At 36.4% G+C, this 25487-nt stretch overlaps 1 protein-coding gene across 6 annotated transcripts in view; it reads left to right on the forward strand.

The window, feature by feature from the left end:
• The window catches only part of LOC150086640 (uncharacterized), a 292377-nt gene extending 269241 nt beyond the window's left edge, over positions 1-23136 (forward strand). For all 6 annotated transcript variants that reach the window (XM_090372657.1, XM_090372662.1, XM_090372661.1 and 3 more), the window contains 4 exons: positions 4774-4871; positions 5584-5641; positions 17270-17328; positions 22346-23136. In XM_090372657.1, the coding sequence (XP_090228783.1) occupies positions 4774-4871; positions 5584-5641; positions 17270-17328; positions 22346-22696 (566 nt within the window). In that variant the 3' untranslated portion in view covers positions 22697-23136. The remainder of the gene's footprint in view (positions 1-4773; positions 4872-5583; positions 5642-17269; positions 17329-22345) is intronic.
• Positions 23137-25487: the final 2351 nt, after the last annotated feature.

The following is a 25487-nucleotide window of genomic DNA, read 5'->3' on the forward strand; positions in this document are numbered from 1 at the left end:
CGGGTCTTTTTCACTTTCCACTTCCCTGAGTGTAGTACCACACAGTTGGTATATTTCTTTTCGGTTATTGCTACCCATATGCAGTATTTTGCATTTGTCAACGTTAAACTTCAGTTGCCACTTTTCAGCCCATTTTCCCAACTTAACTAGATCCAGTTGGAGTAGCATAGTGTCTTTACTGTCATTAACAACCCTGCCAACTTTGTATCATCTGCACACTTGGACATTAAACCTGATATACATTCATCAATATCATTGATAAATATACAAAATAACAATGAGCGCAACACTGAACCCTGGGGAACTCCACTTATAACATTTGTCCCTGAAGAAAGAGCAGTGTCCATTGATTACCACTTTCTGTCATCTCCCACTCAACCATCCCTTTATCTATTGGTTAAACTTACCCTTAATGCCATACCTCTCCAGTTTGTACAGCAGTCTTCCATGTGCAACAGTATCAAAAGCTTTCCTGAAATCCAAGTATATGATATCAAAATTATTTTTGGCATTCAGTTCCTTTGTGACCACATCATAGCATCCAATCAAATTGGTCAGACAAGACCTCCCTTTAACAAACCCATGCTGTGTCCTACAATGATGATCCTGCAATGCTTCTTTAACCAGTGATTCCATTATTTTCCCCGGAACACAAGTTAAACTAACAGGTCTGTAGTTACTTATAATCCTTTTGAACCTCCTTTGTGAATTGGTGATACATTTGCACATCTCCAGTCCATGGTGACCTCACCTGAGTCCAAGGAAGCTCTCATAATTATGGCTAAGGGTTTGCTTACTTCCTTTGCTGCCTCCTTTAATATAACTGGATAGATCCTGTCCACCCCAGGTGCCTTCCTTATGTTTAACTTCAACAATTTCTCTTCCACTTTGCTTTCAGTTATTACAAAATCACTTAGTTACCTGTTAGCTTTTGATAAACTTCTGGCACCCCCCCCTCATTGAATAACTCATGTGTGAATGTAGATGCAAAATACTCATTCAATTTATCAGCTACCTGAGCACGATCATGAATAGTCAACCCATCTATGTTAAATCTGTTCCTATCTGATTCATTCCCTTCCTTCTAGAGTTTACATAAGTAAAGAACTCTTTGCTGTTTTTCTTTGCATCCTTTGCCAAAGATTTCTCGTAATCTGCCTTCGCCTGCCTAACCTCCTTTGTGGGGCGCCTCCATAGCCAGGTGGGAAGGAGCAGCAGTGCGTAGCACACGCTTCTTAGCATTAGCATTAGTAGAGGCATTTGATGCAAGAAAGCAAGCTTATGCAGCATCAGCCAAAAAAAAAAAAAAAAAAAAAACCCACTTCCACTTCACCCCTCTGTTCGTTCAAAATACCTGTCCAGCTGAGCCTTAAACTTATTTAGGCTATCAACCTCCACTACAAGGAATGGAAGTCTGTTCCACCAACCAACCACCTGCTGGCTAAAGGCAAATTTCCGCACGTCTATCCTACATCTGTCTTTCCTCAATTTGAATTTATGCCCTCTCAGGTGCCCTCTCTTCTGAGCTAGAGGAAGAATCCCATCAGCATTGAGCATGCTCAAACCATTCAAGGCTTTATACACCTCTATCAGATCACCTCGCTGGTGCCTAGTCTCCAGACACTGTAATTTGCAAAACTTAAGCCTTTCTTCGTAAGAGCACCCCTTTGTTCCATTCACTAATCTTGTTGCCCTTCTCTGTACTCGTTCCAGCAGCTCTACATCCTTCTTGAAATGAGGCTTCCAGACCTGTATACAGTACTCTAGGTGTGGCCTGACCATTGCCTTATACAAGGGAATAATCACCTCATTATCCCTGCTGAAAAAATTCCTGTATATCATTGACAATACTCCATGAGCTACTCTTGCAGCCCGTCTGCACTGCTCAGAGAACTTCATATCTGCCTGCACAACCACCCCCAGGTCCCTTTCATTCTCTACCACTGTCAGTGTAGTACCACAGAGTTGATACGTTGCTCTGGGGTCGCTGTTTCCCATGTGTAGTACTTTACATTTGTCAATGTTAAACTTCATTTGCCCCCACTCAGCCCATCTGCTCAACCTTTCCAGATCCGTTGCAGCAGCATAGTGTCAGTATTGTCCTTGACAAACCTGCCACCCTTTGTATCGTCTGCAAACTTGGACATTAAGCTTGATATACCATCATCAATATCATTTATAAATACAGAAAACAATAACGGACCCAACACTGAGCCCTGAGGGACTCCACTAATAACATTAGTTCACGATGAGCAGACCGGGGTCTGCTCATCGTGATTAGACCGGGGTTGATTAGACCGGGGTTCGAGCCTGTCACCACCAAATATGGAGGATGCTGAAAGGGCAGGGAATGACCACCGCATATTCCCGGAGCAATATGGCCTTAGTTGCTAATGCTCCTAAAAAAAAACCAAACCAAAACCTCCTTTGTGATTTGATTACAGGCTAGTTTATTCCTGCCATAGGCTTCTGTGTCACCTGATACTTTATATGCATCCCATACATTCTTCTCTGCCACGAGCCTCATTAATTCATCTGACATCCATTTAGGCCTAAACCTCGAACAGTATTTCTTAGTTATAATGAAAAGTCTAGTAGCCTCCAAAATTAAGTCCCTGATGACTTCCCATTTAGAATTCAGTGTTGGTAACGTCATCAGTTGATCCTCTGTAGTCATCTTTATGGCAGCAAAAGCCCTTCCCTTTAGCCTTGATGGTTGTTACATCTTTAAGTAATTCCCACATCGGTACGTTGTGATCACTGTCACCCAGTGGTTCCTTTATCTGCAAATTCTTAATGCATGAATAATCACTGCTGATAATCAGATCAAGAGTATTACTCCCTCTGGTTGCCTCTCAAATATGTTGCTATAGAAAACAGTCATTCAATAAATCCACAAAAGTCGTACTAGTGTACGAGTGACCAACTCACAAGTTCCAGTCAATATCTGGAAAGTTAAAATCCTCCATTATAAGACATTCTGAATTACTGGCCCACTCTATTTCTCTGCACAATTATTCTCATCAGATTCATTAGGCCTATAACATACACTTACTCTCATTTTTGCCGACCGGGCTAGCCGGGTGGGTAAAGTGCTTGCCTGGCAATCCAAAGGTCGCGGGTTCGATTCCTGCCTCGGGCTTGGATCAAAGTACTGCAAAAACCTTGGGAGGTGCATTATGGCCACAGAAGCCTATGCGCCAACAACTACCAAAAAAAAAAAAAAAAAACTCATTTTTCCTTTCCCAGTGCTTATTTCACACCAAACAGACTCAACACTGCATTGTCTACCAATATCAATTGGATGCACTTTCTTAGATTTTGTGTTTCTTAACTAACAATATAACCCCTCCTCAATTCCTGTCCTGTCTGTCCTTCCTGTACACATTGTACCCCCCAAATTCTAATTCTGCACTGCTTATATCTGTTTGACACCATGTCTCTGATATCCCAACAATATCTGCCTTTGATGTCTTGACTAGCACTTCGAGCTCATCAAACTTATTAACTATACTCCTAGCATTGGTGTATATGCAAGTATACATGCACCTGTTCCTACTCTTAGTTACCCTAACACAGCCCATCTATTTACTTGTTCCATTATGACTCCCATCAGTCCTGGAAATCTCCATTACCTTGCTTTCCAGGCTACTGATCATTCTAATAGAAGCAGCGCAAGAATCACTTTTGCCTCTGCCTGCGGCCACTCTTAACCTTTTAGTCTGTGTATCCCCCCAAGCTAGCAGTTTTCCGACCCACCTAACACTGCTTCGATAGCATCAGCAAATATTCTTGCACCCTTTCTATTTAAGTGTACCCCATCCCTGTAGAAGCAGTCTCTCTTGTCAACAAGTAGAGACCAGTCAGAAAAAAATTCTACCCCTTGAGCCTTGCACAGTCTCTCCAGGGCCAAATTGATTGACAAGGCTTTCATCATATACTCCCTTCTATCGTGTCTGGCAAAATTGCAGACACTTTCACATTCAATCCTAACTCATGACTTTTTTTTCAACATTGATCTGCACTTGTTGAGTAAATCTGCGGATCTCTTACTTTTAATGTCATTTGTTCCTTGTACAACAACATCAACCTTTTGCCAGACGTACCCTGGTCCTTCTTGAATAGTATATTCCCCATCTCCCTAACGATAGAGTCACCAACAATAACTAGTTCCTTTGGGACCAGTGCATTCTGCCTTGGAGATTGCCTCTGTTTTGCCTGATGCACAGGAGTGAGCTCTGTCATTGAGCTGGGCAGCTGAGAGCCTGATGGGCCCCTCATATTAATTTCTTCGAGAGCATTTACCCTACACCTCAAGCTCTCGTAGACGCCCATCAGAACGATGAGTTGGCACCTAATTTCTTGACAGTTAGTTTCTTTCTGTAAAATTAAAGTTGCAAGTGTGTTATGCAAGGGCTGTACATGACCTCAGACCATGCACTGAAGACTCTTGTATTTAAGTATATAATGGACCCTCTGGATTCATTTATGAATTTAGTGCATATTCTACCAGTTTGGATACTCACAAAGCTGAGTTGGTGGAACATATACACATTTTCCTGTTGATAAATTTGTTTAAGTCTCTTTTTTTTGTCATGAAAGAGGTCTCACTTATACAAATAGTATACAAACTGAACAGTTAATAAAAATTTAGGCACTACATTTATATAGCTTTTTTTTTTTTTTTGTGAGAAAAATTCACTGGGATTTCCTATCATTAAAAAAAACATTATAGGAAGATTTTACACCGTTATAATATTTACTTTATTTTAGATCCATTTGGAGAAGATGGACAGGATATAATATCAGCAGATCAGTTCATTGAACCCTTCAATGACGATGCATTCGGTGGTTCAGAAGCAGAAATAAAGGTATGCTTCTTAACATTCTTATCCACAAAAATGAAATCAACCTTCCAATACAGAATTTGTTCAGGCCTGCCAACCCCTTTAGTATTTTAGTTTAAATTTAGCTTTAAATATTATAAATCTTGACATAAAGAATGTGTGTGATATTTTGTTATATATTCCATTTAATTTAAAACTCTGTATCTGTACATCAAATTGGAGATCATTATTTCCAGAATACTCTTTGCACAATCAACCTGATTTTATTTTTAAAGAGAAAAATAAAAGCATCGTTAAAATTATATCAGTTTATGCTTTTACAAAGAAATATAATCTTTGGATCAGTCAGCTCCATATGTTTGCACATGGTCATGTAAGTGCATTAGCCATTGATAAAACTATAGGTTAGGACTTTTGTCAAATAAAAAAAGCATTAAGTCTGTTTGTTACAACTAATCTCTAATCTTTGAAATTTAAATGTTTTCATGTAGGCTCTTAAAAAAAAAAAAAAAAAAAAAAAATCGAAATTAAGTTGTTTTATTGTCCCAATAAAGCATGTATGATAAACCTAAAAAAAAAAAAAAACGGTTTGCTTGCCTTATAACCAAATAAAATAGATTTGATTAATTCAATTAATTTGTACCATATCAGTTTTTCCAAATAAGGAATGAATACTAATCTGGACATCTCTGTTTTATAAAGACTAAAAGAATATTAATTTATTTTTTTAATTTAGGATGATCCATTCCAAGGTATTGACCTGTTCACAAGTTTTCCCCCTCCGTCAGCAAGTGGTATGTATTTGCATTAAACAAATACATTTCATTAAAACAATACATTTTTTATTTGTATATTAAATTCAAGAAATAAATGGAATAATACTTAAAGCAGTAATAAATTCTGTATTAAAAAGAAAAAAAAAAACATTGGAAAATCTTATCTATCATATGTCGAATTACATAACAATGGTTTTGCCAGCTTATCATTTAAAAAACATTGCTGATATGATGATTATTTTTCACATTTTTATCACAAAAGAGGAAAATAAGGTTACCAGTTTCCTGAGATATATTGTGATCTCTGGCAAAAATTTCTTTCTCAGTTGTAATGAAAGAGAGAAGCAGTGGTAGATTGTGCAGGAAAAAAATGCACATGGAAGGATGCTGTAGGAAAATAGATTTAATGTGAATATTGTCACAGGAGGTAAGAAAATGGATGTGCACAAAATAACCAGTGCAATAAGAGGTACAGAATTTTTACCTGAAGCTGTATCACTTTGTGCTAGTAATGATCACAGTGGCAGTGGAAGGAACAGAACTGTGAAATGTGTGTTAAAATTAGCAACCCAATATAAAATGACTTTGAAAGTCTTCAAATGAAGATTCGTCTGTGGAATAGCTAAAATGTTTTCTAAAATGCATTTATTTTCTGATTTCTTTATTTTTTTGTTTTTACCAAAGAAGATTACAATCATTGAGTATATTTTATATTTACTATTGATTGGGAAAAACTATTGGGATGAAAAATATTCATATAAAACTGTAGTGTGAGCTTCTGTAAAGTGCTGCACCATCAGCAATCCATGCAGCCACTTTGATTATAAAATGGATTATATTTAACACAGTTAGACCCAACCTCTGCTTGCAGATTTGATTCATAAAACTGAGATATGCATTTATTACTGGTAAATTTATAAGTTGTATTACGTTATTAATGCTTGGTGGGCAGGAATTTTGGATACGAATGAGGATATTGCAGAGAGTAGATTGTTTCACCTAAAGAAGAATAGATGAAAATGGAATTGGCTTTGATGCTGAGTGCTCAGTCATCTGGAATGGTGTTTCGCAAATGTTCAGAGTTGCAGACGGGTATTCAGTGAAGGAGACCACTGATCTTGAAGTAAAGGGTTGTCCTTGTTTCTGACAATCTATTATACATTTTCAAAACCTTTCTTGAATATGTGCTTGTTTACATATTCAAGTTTGAGTTTTGCATCTACAAGGATAGCATTAGTAGAGGCATATGATGCAAGAAAGCAAGCTTATACAGCATCAGCCAAAAAAAAGCCTTCCCATTTCACCCATCCTTTCATTTGTCTAGTTCTGCCTTGAATTTATTTAAGCTGTCCACTTCTACAACAACAGATGGAAGTTTGTTCCAGCAATCAACCACCTGCTGGCTAAAAGCAAATTTCCTCACATCTATTCTACAACTGTCTTTCCTCAATTTGAATTTGTCCCCTCAGGCGATTAATCTGGGCAAGAGGAAGAATCCCATCAGCATTAAGCTTGCTCAAACCATTGAAGGCCTTATACACCTCAATCAAATCACCTTGCCTAGTCTTCAGACACTGTAATTTGCATAACTTAAGCCTTTCTTTGTAAGAGCAACCCTTTGTTCCATTCACTAATCTTGTTGCCCTTCTCTGTACTCATTCCAGCAGCTCTACATCCTTCTTGAAATGAGGACTCCAGACCTGTATACAGTACTCAAGGTGTGGCCTGACCATTACCTTATACAAGGGGATAATCACCTCGTTATCCCTGCTAGAAAAATACCTGTATATCATTGACAAGACACCATGAGCTACTCTTGCAGGCCATCTGCATTACTTGTAAAACTTCACATCTGACTGAACAATTACCCCAGGTCTTTTTCATTCACTACCACTGTCATTGTGGTACAACAGAGTTGATATGTTACTCTGGGATTACTGCTTCCCATATGTAGTACTTAACATTTGTCACCACTCAGCCCATCTGCTCAACTTTTCTAGATCCTGTTGCAGCAGTGTATTTTCATTAGTGTCATTAACAACCCTGCCAACCTTCGTATCATCTGCAAACTTGGACATTAAGCCTGATCTACCATCATCAATATCATTTTTAAATACAGAAAACAAAAATGGACCCAACACTGAACCCTGAGGGACTCCACTAATAACATTAGTCCACGAAGAGCAGTGTCCATTGATTACCACTCTGTCTTCTCCCCCTCAACTACCCCTTTATCCATAGCAGCAATTTGCCTCCAATGCCACACTGCTCCAATTTGTGCAGCAGTCTTCCATGTGCAACAGTATCAAAGGCTTTTCTAAGATCCAAATATATGATCTCAAAATTATTTTTTGCATCCAGTTCCATTGTGACTACATAATAGTATCCAATCAAATTAGTCAGACAAGACTTCCCCTTAACAAACCCATGCTGTGTCCAAGCTATAACTGAAGTCTTGTCTAGATGATCCTGCAATGCTTCTTTAACCAGTGTCTCCATTAATTTCCCTGCAACAGAAGTTAAACTAACAGGTCTGTAATTACCTGTGTCTCCCTTTGATCCTCCTTTGTGATTTGGGGTCACATTTGCACATCTCCAGTCCGTGGGTACCTCTCAGGGAAGCTCTCATAATTATGACTAAGGGTTTGCTTACTTCCTTTGCCGCCTCCTTTAATATAACTGGATAGATTCCATCCACCCTGGGTGCCTTTCTTGTGTTTATCTTCAAAAATTTCTCCTCCAGTTTACTCTCAGTTATTACAAGATTATCTAGCTTACTGCCAGAGTTTAATACATCTCTGGCATTCTCCTCCCTGAATAACTCCTCATTTGTGAATGTCGATGCAAAATATTCATTGTTTGTTAGCTACTTGAGCAGGATCATCAACAGTTGAACCATCTATATGAAGTGGACCAATCTGATTCATCTCCTTCCTTCTAGAGTTTACATAAGTAAAGAACTCTTTGCTGTTTTCCTTTGCATCCTTTGCCAAAGATTTCTCGTAATCTGCCTTCACCTGCCTAACCTGCTTTGTAACTTGGTTATGGACCAGCTTATATCTATCATGGGCTTCTGTGTCACATGTTAATTTATATGTATCCCATTCATTTTTCTTCTCTGTCACATGTCTAATTAGTTCATCTGACATCCATTTAGGCCTAAATCTTGAACAATATTTCTTTGTTGGTATGAAAAGCCTAGTAGCTTCCAAGATTGTTCTTAAGTTCCAGTACATACCGCTTTTTCTCCTCTTTTGTTATCTCAAAGACCTTTGTATTATTTACTCGAGTCAGTGTTTTCCTTTTTTTTTTTTTTTTTTTGTTACATCTATATCAAATGTGCATCTTACCATTCTATGATCACTTCCAACATTTACCTTGTTCAGGACAGTAGCGTCATTCACGATATATCTTCTGTTAGTGAGGATGAAGTCAATTTCATTAGTTGTATTTTACCATAATAACGTAAAATCCCACAGTATTCCAACTATCGGTATTATCGCAAATGCAACAAGATCGAGTTTACTACCTGTTTATAATTAGATGCACTAACAGAAAAGCCCAATAAACCAGAAAGTGCAAATTGTTTGTAATGTTTTATGGTAGTGACCTCCAAAAACGTGCTTTAAAAAAATATCACAAAGGTGTTCAAAATTGATTCTTATAACAGAACTTAAGATAACGATGAAAGTGTAGTGCATTTTAATGATTTGAATTGGTAACTAATACAGTTTATAAACCATGCCCATGACCGTTTATATGGCCTTAAGGTCACGCTTGTGATCTTAAAAATGAAATTTTAGAGAGATAAATAGCTTAGTTATACAGCAAAAATTTCAACTTCCGAGATCTTGAAACGAATTACCAAAACAATGTGTTATTGGGTTCACATTACAATATTTTCACAATACGATGGTGTCTCTGGAACTGATTAATATCGTAAAGCGGGGTACACTGTATTGTATAGCTATGCACGTGGTTTGGATGCGGTATTTATGAATTGTTTGACATTCATTTTTTGCAATTAATGTTCATATTTTCGATTTTGTTGATACTTGATACTTGGGGGGGAAAAAAACTCATAAACCTGAGAACTCGTAAAGAGAACTGTCTGTACTTTCATTTGGTGTTGCAAAAACAAGTAGTTTGAATAAATTTAAGGAAGAATTAGACAAATTACACTACCCAACATGATTTTTACCTCCATCAAATCAATGGCTGTTTCTGGTCAAGTTTTATTTATAGAATTTAAAATCAGTCATAAAAATTTCATATCACGTCTCAGTTTTAAGATATAGATAGATAATCATTACTGTTTGTAATACAATTTTTAAACTTATTAACTTTTGGTTGGTTTTGTTTATTGGACTAAAAGTTAAGCAAGTACATCATTACTGTTCTTGCAATATAGTATATTTTGATTTTGATGCACTTTTCCAGACAAGTCAGTATTTTTATTAATTTTATTACACCATTCAACTGTTCAATATATAATGTATGATAAACTACACTACAAGAATTCACCTTCTGTTCAAATTTACCATTGCTTTTATTGTTTTTAGGTTAATGCATTATTAAAATGGAGAAGACAAAGCACAAAACTTGCGTCAATCACCCAGACAACTGGTATGTTTGTGGACATTTAACCCCAAAAACTCAGAGGAAGAAAATATACAATGTCACAGAAGTTGCATATTCATTGTACTTCGGCTGCAAGATCAGTGACCAAGAAAAAAATTGGGCTCCACATATCTGTTGTATTACTTGTACGGTGAACTTAAGACTGTGGTTATATGGAAAGCTGAGAGCATTACCTTTTGCTGTCCCTATGGTGTGGGTCAGCCCAAGAATCATTTCAACGACTGCTATTTCTGCATGACAAAAATAAAAGGTATTTCCAAAAAGAGCAAGCACTGCATCAAATATCCAAATATTCCATCAGCAATTAGGCCAGTGCCACACGGTAAAGAACTGCCAGTACCTGTGCCACCAAAATCTTGGGGTATTGGAAGTAGTGATGAAGGTACAGAAGAAATCGTTTTACCAGATGTCGCGGAACCATGTACTTCACATGATTTGGACTAAAAGCCAGAAAAGAAAAGGCCTCACACTACATTGAACAAGAAGAATTAAGCGACTTGATCAGAGACTTGGGCTTACCCAAAGAGAAGGCTGAATTACTCGAATCCAGACTACAGCAGTAGAACTTACTCGCCTAAGGTACAAACATTACAATATACCGCAAGCGAAATGAAGAGTTTTCAAGATATTTTGCAATGGAAAACAATGTGTGTCTGCAAAGGAATCGTTGGTCTTATGCACAAACTGAATGTTGATCACAATACCTCTGAATGACGTTTGTTCATTGATGCATCAAACTAAGTTTGAAAGAAGAATTGCTTCATAATGGAAATACTTTACCATCAATTCCTCTTGTTCATGCTGTTGGCCTGAAAGAAACTTACGATAGTTTGTCCCAGATTCTTGCATCTATACCTTACAATGAATATGGTTGGAATATTTCTGGTGATCTCAAAGTGATTGGACTGCTTGTTGGGTTGCAAGGTGGTTTCACTAAATACTGTTGTTTCCTGTGTTTGTGGCATAGTTTTGAAACAGCCAAACACTACGTCGTAAAACGCTGGGACAAGAGAGATGACTATATTCCCGGCAAAAGCAATGAAAGATAGGGCTTACAATACCGGGTTGCTAATTTTTTTCCGGTATTGATACAAAAATACCAGTTTTTCGGTGCTAATTTATAATCCAATCACAAAAAGGTTATAAAATCACCTTTATGCGATTATGACGTTGTTACCTCTACTAGCAAATGTTCGATAAATCATCGATAGGACACCATGCAGCGTTGCAACTTGTCCACAATTCTCGGACAACTTCATGTCTGACCGTATCATAACTCCCAAGTCCCGTTCCTCCACTACTGACTTTAGTTCATCTTCACCAAATGTATAAATTATTTTGGGGTTGCTGTTCCCCAGGTGTTGTAGTAGTAGTAGTGGCATGTGATGCAAGAAAGCAAGTGTATGAGCTTATGCAGCATCAGCCAAAAAAAAAAAAAAAAATCACACCATTGTGGGACTCCACTAATAACATTAGTACACGAAGAGAAGCACCCATTGATTACCACCCTCTGTCTTCTCCCACTTAACCATCCTTTTATCCATTGTAGCAACTTACCCTTAATACCATTCTGCTCCAATTTGTACAATAGTCTTCCATGCGCAACAGTGTCAAAAGCTTTCCTGAAATCCAAATATATGATATCAAAATTATATTTTGCATCCAGTTCCTTTGTAACCACATCATAATAACCAATCAAATTTGTCAGACAAGACTTTAACAAATCCATGCTATGTCTGAATTATTCCTGCAGTCTTGTTTAGATGATCCTGCAATGCATCTTTAACCAGTGACTCCGTTATTTTACCCGGAACAGAAGTTAAACTAACTGGTCTGTAATTACTCGTGTCACCTTTCGATCCCCCTTTGTGAATTGGGGATACATTTGCACATCTCCAGTCCGTGAGAGCCTCCCCTGAGTCCAAGGATGCTCTCATAATTATGGCTAAGGGTTTGCTTAGTTGCTTTGCCGCCTCCTTTAATATAACTGGATAGATCCCATCCACCCCATGTGCTTTTCTTATGTTTAACTTCAACAATTTCTCCTCCACTTTGCTCTCAGTTATTACAAAATCATTAAGTACCCTGCTACAATTTGATAACCTTCTGCCATTTTCAAACCTTAATAATTCCTCGTGTGAATGTAGATGCAAAATACTCATTCAGTTTGTTTGCTATCTGAGCAGGATCATCAGCAGTCGAACCATTGATGTCAAGTGGATCAATCAGGCGTGTCCTGTGAGAAGTGTAACTGTGCTTAATTGTAAATTTCTCTCTACCTCATTGTGTCAAATTCATCTGTTGTCTCTACTGTTCTCCCAACTCCACTAATCACTTGGAGCTCTTTGACTTCCTCTCTTTGCAACTTGACTTTCTCCAGTCCAACTTTCCTAACAGTGAGGTAATTTTCCTTGGTGATTTTAATGTTCACAACTCCAGCTGGCTTCCATTTTCTAGTCACACTGATCCAGCAGGTCGAGATGCTGAGGTTTTTGCAATTACTAATGACCTAGCACAGATTGTTTATTTACCTACAAGAATACCGAACAATCCTAATCATACAGCCAATACTCTTGATCTATTTCTCACAAACAACCCTTCTAAGTACACGGTCGAAGTGAGAGGTCCTTTAGGCACTTCAGATCACAACTTGGTGATTGTCTCTTCTCCAATGGAACCTTTATCTCGTGGCTATTCCCAACCTCGTGTTGTTTGGCATTACAAGAATGCAAAATGGGATGACCTGCGAGACTTCTTTTCTTCTTTTCCTTGGTCGGATTACTGTTTCAAAACTTCTGATGTCAACGTTTGCTCAGATCGTGTCAGTGAAATTATTCTTGCAGGAATGGAATCCTTTATCCCACACTCCACTTTAAAATCTCATCCTTTATCTAAATCTTGGTTTTCCAATAAATGTGCTAAGGCTGTTCAAGAGAAGAATGTTGCATATCATAATTGGCTTGTTTCTAATTCTTCAGTTTCATTTTCTGCCTACACCAAAGTTCACAATTGTAAAGCAGTTATTAACCAGCCCAAACTACAGTTTGAACAGGCTAAGAGTAGAAAACTTGCTTCTTGTCCTAATGGTAGCCGAGCATTCTGGTCTCTTGCCAAAGCTATTGGCCGCAACTTTTGCCCATCTCTGCTCCCACCTCTGTCCAAACCAGATGGTTCTGTTGTCACTTCAACCAAGGATAAAGCTGACCTGCTAGCATCACATTTTTCTTCCAGCTTATGTATTAATGATCTTGGTAAAACACCTCCCATCATTCCTAACACGCTCCATTCAATGCCTCCTGTGGTCTTCCGTCAAAAGGATATCAGAAGGATTTTGATGAATCTTGAAGAGGAAATACCATCAGGTCCTGATGGTATTTCTCCACTTGTTCTCAAAACCTGTGCTCCTGAACTTACTCCTATTCTTTGCCGCCTTTTTTCACTTTCTTATTCCAATGGTGCTTTTCCTTCTGCTTGGAAATTTGCTCATATCCAGCCAGTTCCTAAAAAGGGTGACAAATCCCTCCCATCCAATTATCGTCCCATTGCAATTACTTCTACTCTTTCTAAAGTAATGGAGAAATCAATTAACCGCCAACTCTTAAACTACCTAGAACCTTCCGTCTGATCAACGATCGCCAGTATGGATTCCGTCAGTGTCGATCCACTGGTGATATTCTGGCTTATGTTACCCATTTATGGACTAATTCAATGGAAAGGTTTGGTGAAACACAAGTAGTTGCTCTTGACATCTCAAAGGCTTTTGATCGTGTTTGGCATAAATGTCTTCTAAACAAGCTTCCATCTTATGGTTTGCCAACTGTTTTTAGTAATTGGTTATCCAGTTTTCTCTCTGATCGCTCACTGAGGGTGATGGTAGATGGCTCTCTATCTTCTAACTTCTCCACTAATGCCGGTGTCCCCCAAGGTTCAGTTCTTTCCCCCACTCTTTTCCTCTTGTATATTAATGACCTTCTTCCATTGACTGGAAATCCTATCCATAGTTTTGCCGATGATAGCACATTGCATTCCACTTTCCATTTTGAGAAACCTTGTCCTGCTCAGTCAGCTTCAACTTCTCGAAAATCTGCTACCAATTCCTTAATGCCGATCTTCAGGTAATCCTCCAGTGGGGTAAAGACAACTGAGTTGATTTCAACCCTTCGAAATCTCAGTCTTGTCTTATATTTCGCAAAAAGGATTCTTCTGCTCCTATGCTTATCTTTAGTGACACTCCGAATTCTAGGCAAAATGTTATATCTCTTTTGGGGATTACCCTGACTTCTAATCTTTCTTGGCACAAGCACATTACAAATATTGCTTCTTCTGCATCTAAAAAACTTGGTTTTCTCTTTCGCTCTCGGCGTTACTTTTCTTCCAAACAGCTGCTCACTCTGTATAAATCTCAAATCCGCCCTGCCATGGAGTATTGTTCCCACATCTGGGGTGGTGCCCCCAAAACCTCTCTCAGGCTTCTTGATTCCATTCAGAAGAGGGCAGTTAGGTTAATTAATGACTCATCTCTAACAGAGTCTCTGCAATCGCTGTCTCATAGACGTACTGTTTCTGCTGCATGCCTCTTCTACAGATACTTCCATGGGCACTGTTCTTCTGAATTAGCTTCTATAATTTCTGCTCTCTCTTTAAAAACAGTCAGAACACGTGCCGCCACCAGCCAACATCCATTTACTGTCCAACTTCAAACTCACAGACCCAACACTTTTCATCTTCCTCGTTTATTCATTCAACTGCCGTTTTCTGGAACAACCTTCCTTCATACGTATTTCCTGAAAATTACAATCTACAGAAGTTCAAGTCCAGTGTCAACAAATATCTTCTTTCGTCTTCTCAACCACCAACCCAAGCACGGTACTAAGTACTATTGGTTCTAATACCTCTCATGTTTGGGGTTCATATAAAAAAAAAAAAAAAATTCCAGCAATTTCTCTCAGTTCCTTATTTTAGTAATTTTCATTTAGCCATTCCTTTTTATATTTTTTTTTTATTTTTTTTTTTTTTACAACACACTTATACAAACTTGTGGAAAAACACAACACAATATGATGGATAATACAGTGCCCTAAAGAACTTTTTTTCCACAAAATCTCTAACAATACTTTCAAACTTATTGCGACATTTAAGAGTTTATTTTATCGCAATTAGTTTTATTGTAACACTCGCTGCGCGTGCAATAAACTAATCACAAATGACCTTCATATGTATGCCATAATAGCATCACACGTATGTGGCCGACATGGCTTCTCAAGAAATAAAGTAACCTAATGGGCCACTTTAGCCACATGTATGCGACATAAAAAAGTTCTCTCTCTCTCTTTGTTTTTTTTATATTTTAAGCGAAAAAACAACAGCACTGACATTACAATATTTATTTTATAATTACTAATCAAATTATTTGCTAAATATTTTTTGGCCCATGGGGAATTTTTTCTTATACTAGCTTGGCAGTCAATGTGTTAAAGGTAGGAGGTGGTTAGCTGTTGGGTAAACTGTATCTGCTAAAATAACCACCGGTGATCCGGCAAATTCACTAATCCGGCACCCCACAGGTCCCAATGCTCGTGGATTAGTGATGGTCAACCTGTACTAATAGTAAAAGAGAAAAATTACATTCAGAAACTTGAAATTGATGTAAAAATGTGTAATGGTCTTCAGTGAACGGTGCTATGTTGCTCAATTTAAACCATATATAACTTCTTTTCTGTTTAGAACCATCTAGACAGCAATGCAGTTATACTGTTGTCATGGCATGGATTCTGTGATACAGTAACAAAGGAACTGGATGTAAAAAAAAAAAAAAATAAATAAATAACAGTATTAACTGCAACAAGATCTGGAAAAATTTAGGCAGATGGGCTGAGAAGTGGCAGTTGAAATTTACATTGACAAAAGCAGGGTATTGCATATGGATAGCAATAATTCCAGACTAACATGTTTACTGCATAGTACCACACTGAAGGTAGTAGAGAACAGAAAAGACCTGTGGTTAACGGTGCAGTCAGACATGAAGTACTCCGAGCACCGAAGATGGGCTGTTAGGACAGCTCATGGGATTTTGTCAATGATATAAAGGAATTTTCCAACAAGGATAAAGAAATAATTATTCTGCTGTATAAGGCAATGTATGCAATATTCAAGGCCACACCTTGAATATTGCATACAGGTCTAGAAGCCTCATTTTAGGAAGGGTGTGAATCTGTTGAAATGGATACAGAGTAGAACAGCGAGATAAGTGAGGGATACTTTTGGGTATTCTCACGAAGAAAGACTTTAGTTCTGCAAATTGCTAAATACTGATGTCATCTTTACTCTAGCTTAGAAAACACATAGCAGGGATCACAAATTTAAATCGAGGAAGTATGGAGTAGGATAGAGTTGCAGAAATTTGCTTTCAGCCAGAGGATAGTTGATTGTTGAACTAACTTTCATCTGGTGTTGTGGAAATGGGTAGTTTGAATAAATTTAAAGAAAAATTAGACAAATTGTTAGAGATGACAGACAAGTAATGTGGGAAGAATTTTTATTTATTTATTTTATTTTTCAGAAATAATGCACAAAAAAATTTGTGTGCATATGGCATCAGGTATGATGCCGTATGCACACTTGCTTCCTTGGATCATTTGCCAGTACTAATATAACTATGTACAGATAACCTGCAGAATTGAAATACACTTGGATTTTCTATTATTTTAAAATAGCAAATGTGTGCATGTAAAAAAAATTGATGATATTTAATTAAATTTGTAATTAATGACATAGGAAAACCTTAACACATCTCCAATAGCCTTATTAGAAGACTGGTGAGGTTAATTATGTGAATTTAATTTTCTTACCTTCTGTAATAAATCCTGATATACTAGAAAACTAAAATGCACTTTTATTTTTTATTTGAATTTATAGAGACTGAAACTCAAACAAATTTCTTTATTTTCTTTCCGATTTTAAAAATACATAGAATAGAATTATATTTATTTTATTTTATTTTTGCAGCAAAAAATGATCCATTTGATCCATTTGGAGGGAATGCAGATCACTCAGCAAATACACAGGTTTGTAAAATGTTTTGTACACACAAGGTGTGGCAATAAAGTTCCTTGACTGGTGCAATAAAAGGAACACAAAGTGAAGGAGCTCAAAAATGGTTTTATTTTTATTCAAAGTAATTGCCACCTGATTGAAGGTTCTTATTACATCATTCTAAAAGTTTCTAAAAATAGTAAGTGAAGGTGTCCAAAGAGATGTTCAGTTTGGCGGTTATGTGTTTCTTTATCCTCAACATCCTGAAATGTCTTTCCTTTGAGGGCAGTTTTCATCTTGAGGAAGAGGTCTGTTGGATGGTTGATTGATCTGTACAATGCCATGTTTCATCAGAAATATTCTCACCACAAGTGTGAAATGAGTGGGGCATTGTCATGCAACAAGAACCAGCTGCCTTTTTCTCAGAATTGTGGCCTCACTCAGGAAATGCACTTCAGTAATCTTTGAAGTACCTGTATGTAGAATTCAGCATTGACTCCGTTCAGTTACAAATTTCTTGTGAATCACACCCTGTTTGTCAAACACATGATCAGCATCATCTTGATCCCAGATGCCTGTAAACAAAACATTTTGAGCCTTGGTGACGATTTTGAAGTCCACTGCATGTACTATGAAACACCAAGCGTTCATATCCAGTGACAATACTGTCGAGGAAATTAGGATTGTCTAGATGACATCCTTTGTTTCTTTTGCTTGTCCATAAGACTGTGGCACAAATTTTACAGACCTTTCCCTAAGTCTTAATGCAGAATTTGATGATATCATCTCCTGTTTCATATCCAGCTCAAATGGCACCTCCGTAGCCAGGTGGGAAGGAGCAGCAGTGCGTAGCACACGCTTCTTGATTAGACCGGGGTTCGAGCCCATCACCACCAAATACGGAGAATGCGGAAAGGTCAGGGAATGACCACTGCATATTCCCGGAGCAATATGGCCTTAGTTGCTAATGCTCCTAAAAACCAAATAACAACAATATCCAGCTCATCAGCCATCATTCTGAAGGTCAAACAATGATTGCTTGCCACAATTTACTGAAATTTTGCAACCCTATCCTCATTTTGAGAGGTTGACAGATGCCCACTTCTTGGGCCATCATGAACATCCTCGCATCCGTATTTGAACCATTTATACCATTCAGGCACGTTGGTATAACTTAACGTTTCATCACTATAAACAGTTTTTAACATTTTATATGTTTCTGTTGCAGATTTTTGCAGTTTAAAGCAAAATTTGATATTAGTTTGGTTCTCCATTGCAAATCGTGCTAACACAAAATGTTAATGCTATTAACAAAGCACGTTGTTACTTGCAACCTGTCAGCCTACTGGACAATCTCTGTACCACATCTAATGAAGGAAGTGTGAACTATGACATACCACTTCTGTTTAATTTTCAAATTCATCAAACATGACCACAACAGCAACAGTTTGGGAAACTTTATTGCCATATGTATGTGAAGTAAGTTAAGTTATGAGATGTCCTCAGTTAAGAGGACATACATATACGTGTAAGTATATGAGTATTCATTTGAATGGAATATGGTTAAACTTAGTTTTTACAAAACTATTTTTTTAACTTTAATTTTTCATAGATATTACGTTTTTAGGTATTTCCTTTTTTTTTTTTTTTTTCTTAATGTTGCATTCAGTTGGCATGTTTTTTTTTTTTTCTTCCCCCATCTCCAAAGTGATAATGGCAATGAGAAAGCACTTGAATTTTCAACACCATCAGATATAGATTGTCTTACAATGGTATTTTATTAAGAACTGTTACTCTCACCTAATTTTTCTGTCTGGAATGCACTCTTTTAGTTAACATGTCTGTAGTATCATTATACACCACATCACTAGTCAATCTGTGATGCCTAAGAAACTGGATCATCAGTTGTTATACACAATACATATGCATGATGATTTAAGACCATTTTGTGATGTTTGCTTTCTTCATGTAATCATACCGATAAACTGAGAGGTTAACTGTATGCACTCTCATGGAAATTGAAACATCCAGAACAATTACAAATTTGCTGTGAAAATTGCATGTGCAGTGTACTTCCATCCAAAGATGAAAATGTGCATCTCTGGTTCTCATTTCTTGGCACAGTAATGCCATCAGTACTATACCATTCCTCCGAGACTTTTCATACTGTTTACTGAAAAACAATGCCTGATACTATAGGGACCTGTGCATTCTTCAGACCTCTCACCTGTTAAGTCTGTGTGGGATCACAGTGGATGATAGCTGGCATTTGTTGGGGAGACAAGTATTGGACTTGGTCCAATACTTGTCTCCCCAACATATCCATTACTAGTATGTACAGTAGAGGTGAAAGTGCAATACACTGTCTCAGTCCCTTATTATCAAACCAGCCTGTGTTTCCAATCATTGTTTTCACTCAGCTTTCAGTCCCAAGTTTGCTCCAAGTCCAAACTGTTGATTGATGGACAGGAGCAGGTACAACAGTAGGTGGAAAGCTGGGTAATGCAATAACAATGACAAGGAAGGAGAGGATTAACATCTTTATTGAGGAAAAGAAGATAAAAGCAGATGGTTTCAGATATTTAGGGAGAATTGATAAGGAGATATGTAGAAAAGTAGACCAAGGAAGGAGGTGCCTGAGAAGTGCAAAATGGTACTGTAGAGCTTATTATGTCCCAATAATAACCTATGAATCAGAACCATAGGTAAAACAGGAAAGGATATTATCAGAATGCAAGCAATGGAAATGAACTTTTTGAAAAGTGTATGGAAAGACCAGGAGAGACAGAACAAGAAATGTGGGCATTTGGAAGAAAAACGATTATAAGAAATGATTGAGAGGAACAGACAGATGGTTTGGTCATGGAAAGATAACAGACTGCCAAAAAAGAATGTTAAAAATGAAAATGGAGGGTAAAAGACCAAGAGGAAGGCTGAGAAGATGGCAAGAAAAGGTTGAAGAGCAATGTGGAGAGAAGAGGCATTTGCTGGTTAGCAAATGCCTCTGGAGAAAGAGAAATGTTGGAAACAGCTTCCAAAATTAATTATGTAAATTTTTGAGTTTTATTTATGAAATCATATTGTGATAAAGTGATTTCAATAAATGCTTTTAGGTAATTATAATAATTACCTAAAATCTTATATCTCACAAAAAGGATTCTTCTGCTCTTATGCTTATCTTCATTGACACTCTGATTTCTAAGCAAGGTCACATATCTCTATTTGGGCTGTACTGTAGCTAGAGCTTTTGCTGCCCAGGGTGGTCCCTGAGTTTGCCGCCCCTCTCAATACACACCAAAAATACTACAAAAAAGTCAAAACGACGTACAGGGAAATAAATTAAAACAATGTTTATTTTTGAAGTAAAACTTTAATTCCAACATTCTAAAATGTTATTTTTCTTGCTTTTCTGTTAATGAAGTAATAAAAATTACTAAGTTAACATAAATAAAAGAATCGTCGAAAAATAAAATTGTCTCATGTGAAAAGTGCCGCCTGGGGCAGACCGCCTCCTCCGCCCTCCCCCAGCTACGCCACTGTATTGGGGATTACTCTGACTTCTATTCTCTCTACTCCCTCTGCATCTAAAAAACTTGATTTTCTCTTTTGCTCTTGGTGTTACTTTTCTTCCAAACAGCTGCTTGCTCTGTACAAAACACAAAACCACCCTACCATGGAATATTGTTCCCACATCTGGGGCGGTGCCCATAAAAATTCTCTCAGGCTTTATAGATTCCATTCAAAAGAGGGCAGTTAGGTTAATCGATGACTCATCTCTAACAAAGTCTTTCCACACTCTGTCTCATAGACTTTCTGTTTATGCTGCATGCCTTTTTTATAGATACTTTCATGGACTGTGTTCTTCTGAATTGGCTTCTATAATTCCCGCTCTCTCTTCCAAAAGCAGTCCAAACATGAACAAGTGCTGCAACCAGTCAGCATTCTTTTACTGTCCAGCTTAACTCACAGAATTAACTTTCCTTCCTCATGTATTCATTCAACTTCAGTTTTCTGAAACAACCTTCCTTCATACGTATTTTTTGAAAATTACAATCTACAGAAATTCAAGTCCAAATTCAGTAAGTATTTTTCATCTTCTTTAACCTTCAGCCCATGCATGGTACTAAGTACTATCGGTTCTAATACCCCTTGTATTTGGGGTTTTCATAAAAAAGAAAGAAAAAAACATACAAAATTCCCGTTTAACCAGCATGACTTAAATATCTAGAAATGAGGACGATTAGACAGTTTTCTTGTAATGCTGCTAAATTCTAGTTCATATAGGTTAACTAATCCTTTTACAAATGAGTTGCCCAAACATGTTGGTTCCCTATAGTCAATTTTCAGTAGGGTGAACTCTGTGGAGTGAGTTTCTTCGTGAAATTTAAGTTTTATAAAAATTAAAAAATTTGTACGTAAATGCTTTTAAATATTAGTTTCTTATTTTGACTATTAAATTTTTTTTTTTAAGCAATAATATCCTCTACATCTACTTAAGTTGTACCACTTGAATTCAACTTCATCAGCTGAATCTGAAATCCAGAGAATTTCTTCAATTTCACCTTTTGTAAACCAAAATCAAACAATGATAACTGAATAGATGAAATGTCCTCCTCCTCCTCCTCCAGTTTTCAAAGCTATGTTCATGCAGCCAGCTATTAAAGCTGTCAAGTATTGTAGTTGGAAATAAGAGATGGAAACCTGTCTTGGAAAATTTCAAGTATGTGTTACAGAAATATAAAATTTCAAGAATTCATACAACATAAAGAATACATTATTTGAAATTTCCTTGAAAAATCATAAATATATGTATGTGCTCATGAGAAGGTAACATATTATAAAGTCATCAGATGGGGTAAGGAACTTTTATATTATAAAGATGGGAGAACATACAACCTGTAATATTTGATCTTGCTGGTTATTTAACAGTAAAGGTGTTTATTTTAATTTGAATTCAGATTTATTGAGCTTGAATTTTAAATTAAATTAAAATTAAGTATTGTGTGGATCTTGTTTTTTTAAAATATAATCCATTATTTTGTTTTATAGACATCGGGTAAAATGGACTTATTTGGAGCAGACCCTTTTACACCTGCTCCAGTGGCTCCGCCAAGGCCAGAAAGTCCAACTCCTGCTCTGCCACCAAAGAAAAGTAAAGCACCACCACCACGACCTGCCCCTCCTAAACAGATAGGCACTACAAGCAAGCCAGGCCCTACTAGAGCTGCTCCAGCACCTCCTCCTCCTCCTGCTACAAATGATCCATTTTCAGTTCCATCACAGATATCTCAGCCAACTTCGGAAGTTTCACAGGCTCAGGACCCTTTTGATCCATTTGGTACAACAAGTGGTTCAGAAGAATCATTTGCCAATTTTGCTGACTTTGACAAACTTAACTGAACTAATCAACAGACTAAATATCTCTCAAAAATGCAAATAAATACATGTTATGCAATCTTCTTAAGAACCACATCAGACTCTTATTTGGTTCCAAGAAGTTTTGTATTTCTTTCTACATTTGTAACTTATGTATAGCCTTATTCATATAGTTGTCTTGAGATTTAGCAGTCTCTTGCAAGTGCATTTTGTAAAATAAAATATAGCTCAGTTTAAATGTTTTCATGTCGCATTCAACTTAAATTGTTGAAGTTATCAGATCTTGGAATGTCTTATATATATGACTGAAAAATTTTTTTCTGATCATTATTCACTCATTTCAGTAGTAATTTGAAGTTTGTGTCTTTGATATTTCAGACAATTGTGCTCCTGTGTTTTAATGTATGCCTTCAATTAGGAACTTAAAATGTAGATGATAAGTGGTGTATGTAGATGATAAGCGATACTTAAAATGTTTATAAACTACGACTGTAAGTTTTTCATAAACCCGAAAGATAATATTTTTATTTTAACACAAAACACAAAAAATCCATTATCATCTTCGTCATTGTCATCATCATCATCATCATTAGATAAAATTTACAAAGTTTAGAAAATATTCAAAATTTTACTTTTAGTAGTAGTATTTCATTTTTTCTTCTTTTTTTTTTTTTTTTTTTTTTCTTATAGAGTATTCAGAAAAAAAATTCTATTTTTAAAGAAGAAAAGTTACATTTACATTTCTAACAATTAGGTAAGAAGGCTCTTATTACATGCTAGCCGAAAAAGGAAAAAAAAAAAAAGTGTGTACTTCTTATGGACTAGTAGTATTGCCTTAAAGCAGATGGCATCTGAGAATGAATTACATTTTTTTTTTTTTTTTTTTTTTTAATTTTCTCTAAGATGCAACTTAAAAGAATAAATATATAAAGAGCTCCAAACAGCAGTTGTGCTTAGAATGCACAGGACTCGTTTAAAATATTCGCCACAACTACATGAAATTTTATTTTGGCTATTATGAAAGAGAACTGGGAAAGTGTATAACAGATAAAGTTATTGAATGTTATTCTGTAATTAAGGTATATAAAGTATATCTCTGTTGTAGCAATCTTTTCTTCAGTAAATTGTTTTGAAAACACGGTTTCATTTCTGTCATAATTTGCTAGAATTTAGACAAGTTGAGGAAAGTGTGTATAATAGTCATTTACTTAAAAGCTCAAGCTTTGCCATTTCACTTCATAAATCACTACTTGTTTTATAAAGAATTGTGGTTCTTGTTTATGTAATATGTGTTTAAATACACAATGTCTTATGCTGAAGGTAAAATTATGTAATGAGTAGTCCAGAGAGAGAGATAAGAGACTGGACCAACTTTATCATCCTAGATTCTCAGCATGCCTTCAGATTAAATCCTGTTATCTTTGCCTCATGCCTATGTTGTTACTGTTGTTAAAAAGTCTATAGAGCATGTTTCTAATTTCTTTACAATGTTTGGATGTGTACCTTCTGTTAATTATTTCTTAAACTCGTTATTAATGCCTTTAGTGATTCTTTGCCTTAGTCTGTGTTGTGTTGAAGAACACATTGCAGAAATACTGTATGTGCAAGTAAATATTTGCTGTATAGTGTTGTATAAAAATTATAGAAGATACCTGGTGTATGATATATCCGCCTGTTTGTCAAGATGCCTATACAAACAAATTTAGATTAGTAATTATGTATCCATAAGTGAAAAAGAAAAAATTGAAAGTCAATAATAAATTACAGTACAAAAATTACTTAATACAGGAAGTGATCGGTTTATTAGTAATTTCACATGAGTATTTGAAACAGTGCGAATAAGAAATTAAAACATATTCTTTGAAATTTTTAATGTAAAAAACACAGCTTTAATGAAAGGAAAAAGAGTACAAGAACTTCTTTATTGCGAATGAGAAAGATTTAATCTGCAGAAGCTCACAAAACGCTTACGCTTTGTAAATACAGTACTTGTGTAGGTAAGTGATGTAAAGCTAGTTGTGGAAACAGAAAATACTAGTGGAATCGTGATCCATGAGGCAGAAATGGTTTTCTGTATATGTAGACAATGGCATCAGTAAAAATACAGAAAAGTACATGGCTGAAGCTTCATGTGCTGAATTCAAATAGACAAATGATGCAAGAAAGCAGACGTGTTCTGCATCGGCAAAACTAAATGAATGAAAAATAAAACTCCCCAAAATATTAGTGATTAATAAAATGAACAGGAAAAATAACAGGTAGAAAAAAATGAAGTCAAGGTGTTTCAAATATACATAATAAAAGCAGAAGGAATTGCCTAGGAAGTACTTCCAGCAAACTGTTCCGTTGCTCTCCATCAGTGCATCAAAGTAGATTTATACAATATAAAATACTGATTATGGATATCTAACTTGAAGTGTTCTCAAGGTACTCTCTCTGTGTATGTGTGTTTTATCTTCCTTTTAACCTTCACTTATTGATGTAATTATTGTATTTACAGGGTATACTTAGCTGTCAGTGCATTTTCAGTTTCTGTTGATCAAGCCTATCATGTTCATAATGTAATTTGTACTGTCTTTTCTTGGTTTTTTTTGGGGGGGGGGGGGGAGAATTCAGGTAAGTACTCTGTATGTAGAGGAAATACCAAAGTATATAACAAATATGTATTAGTATACTCACTCCACTTTATTAATTAAATTAGTTATATTACCTAAACTGCTTTATCACTATCAATGGAATCCAATATTTATTCATTTTTAACAGCAGTTAAAGAATTAAGAACAATGGATAACAATCATGATAAACAAGATTTATA

This window comes from Mastigoproctus giganteus, chromosome 4 (assembly GCF_048544385.1).
Source record: "Mastigoproctus giganteus isolate SK-2022 chromosome 4, ASM4854438v1, whole genome shotgun sequence".
NCBI lineage: Eukaryota > Metazoa > Arthropoda > Arachnida > Uropygi > Thelyphonidae > Mastigoproctus > Mastigoproctus giganteus.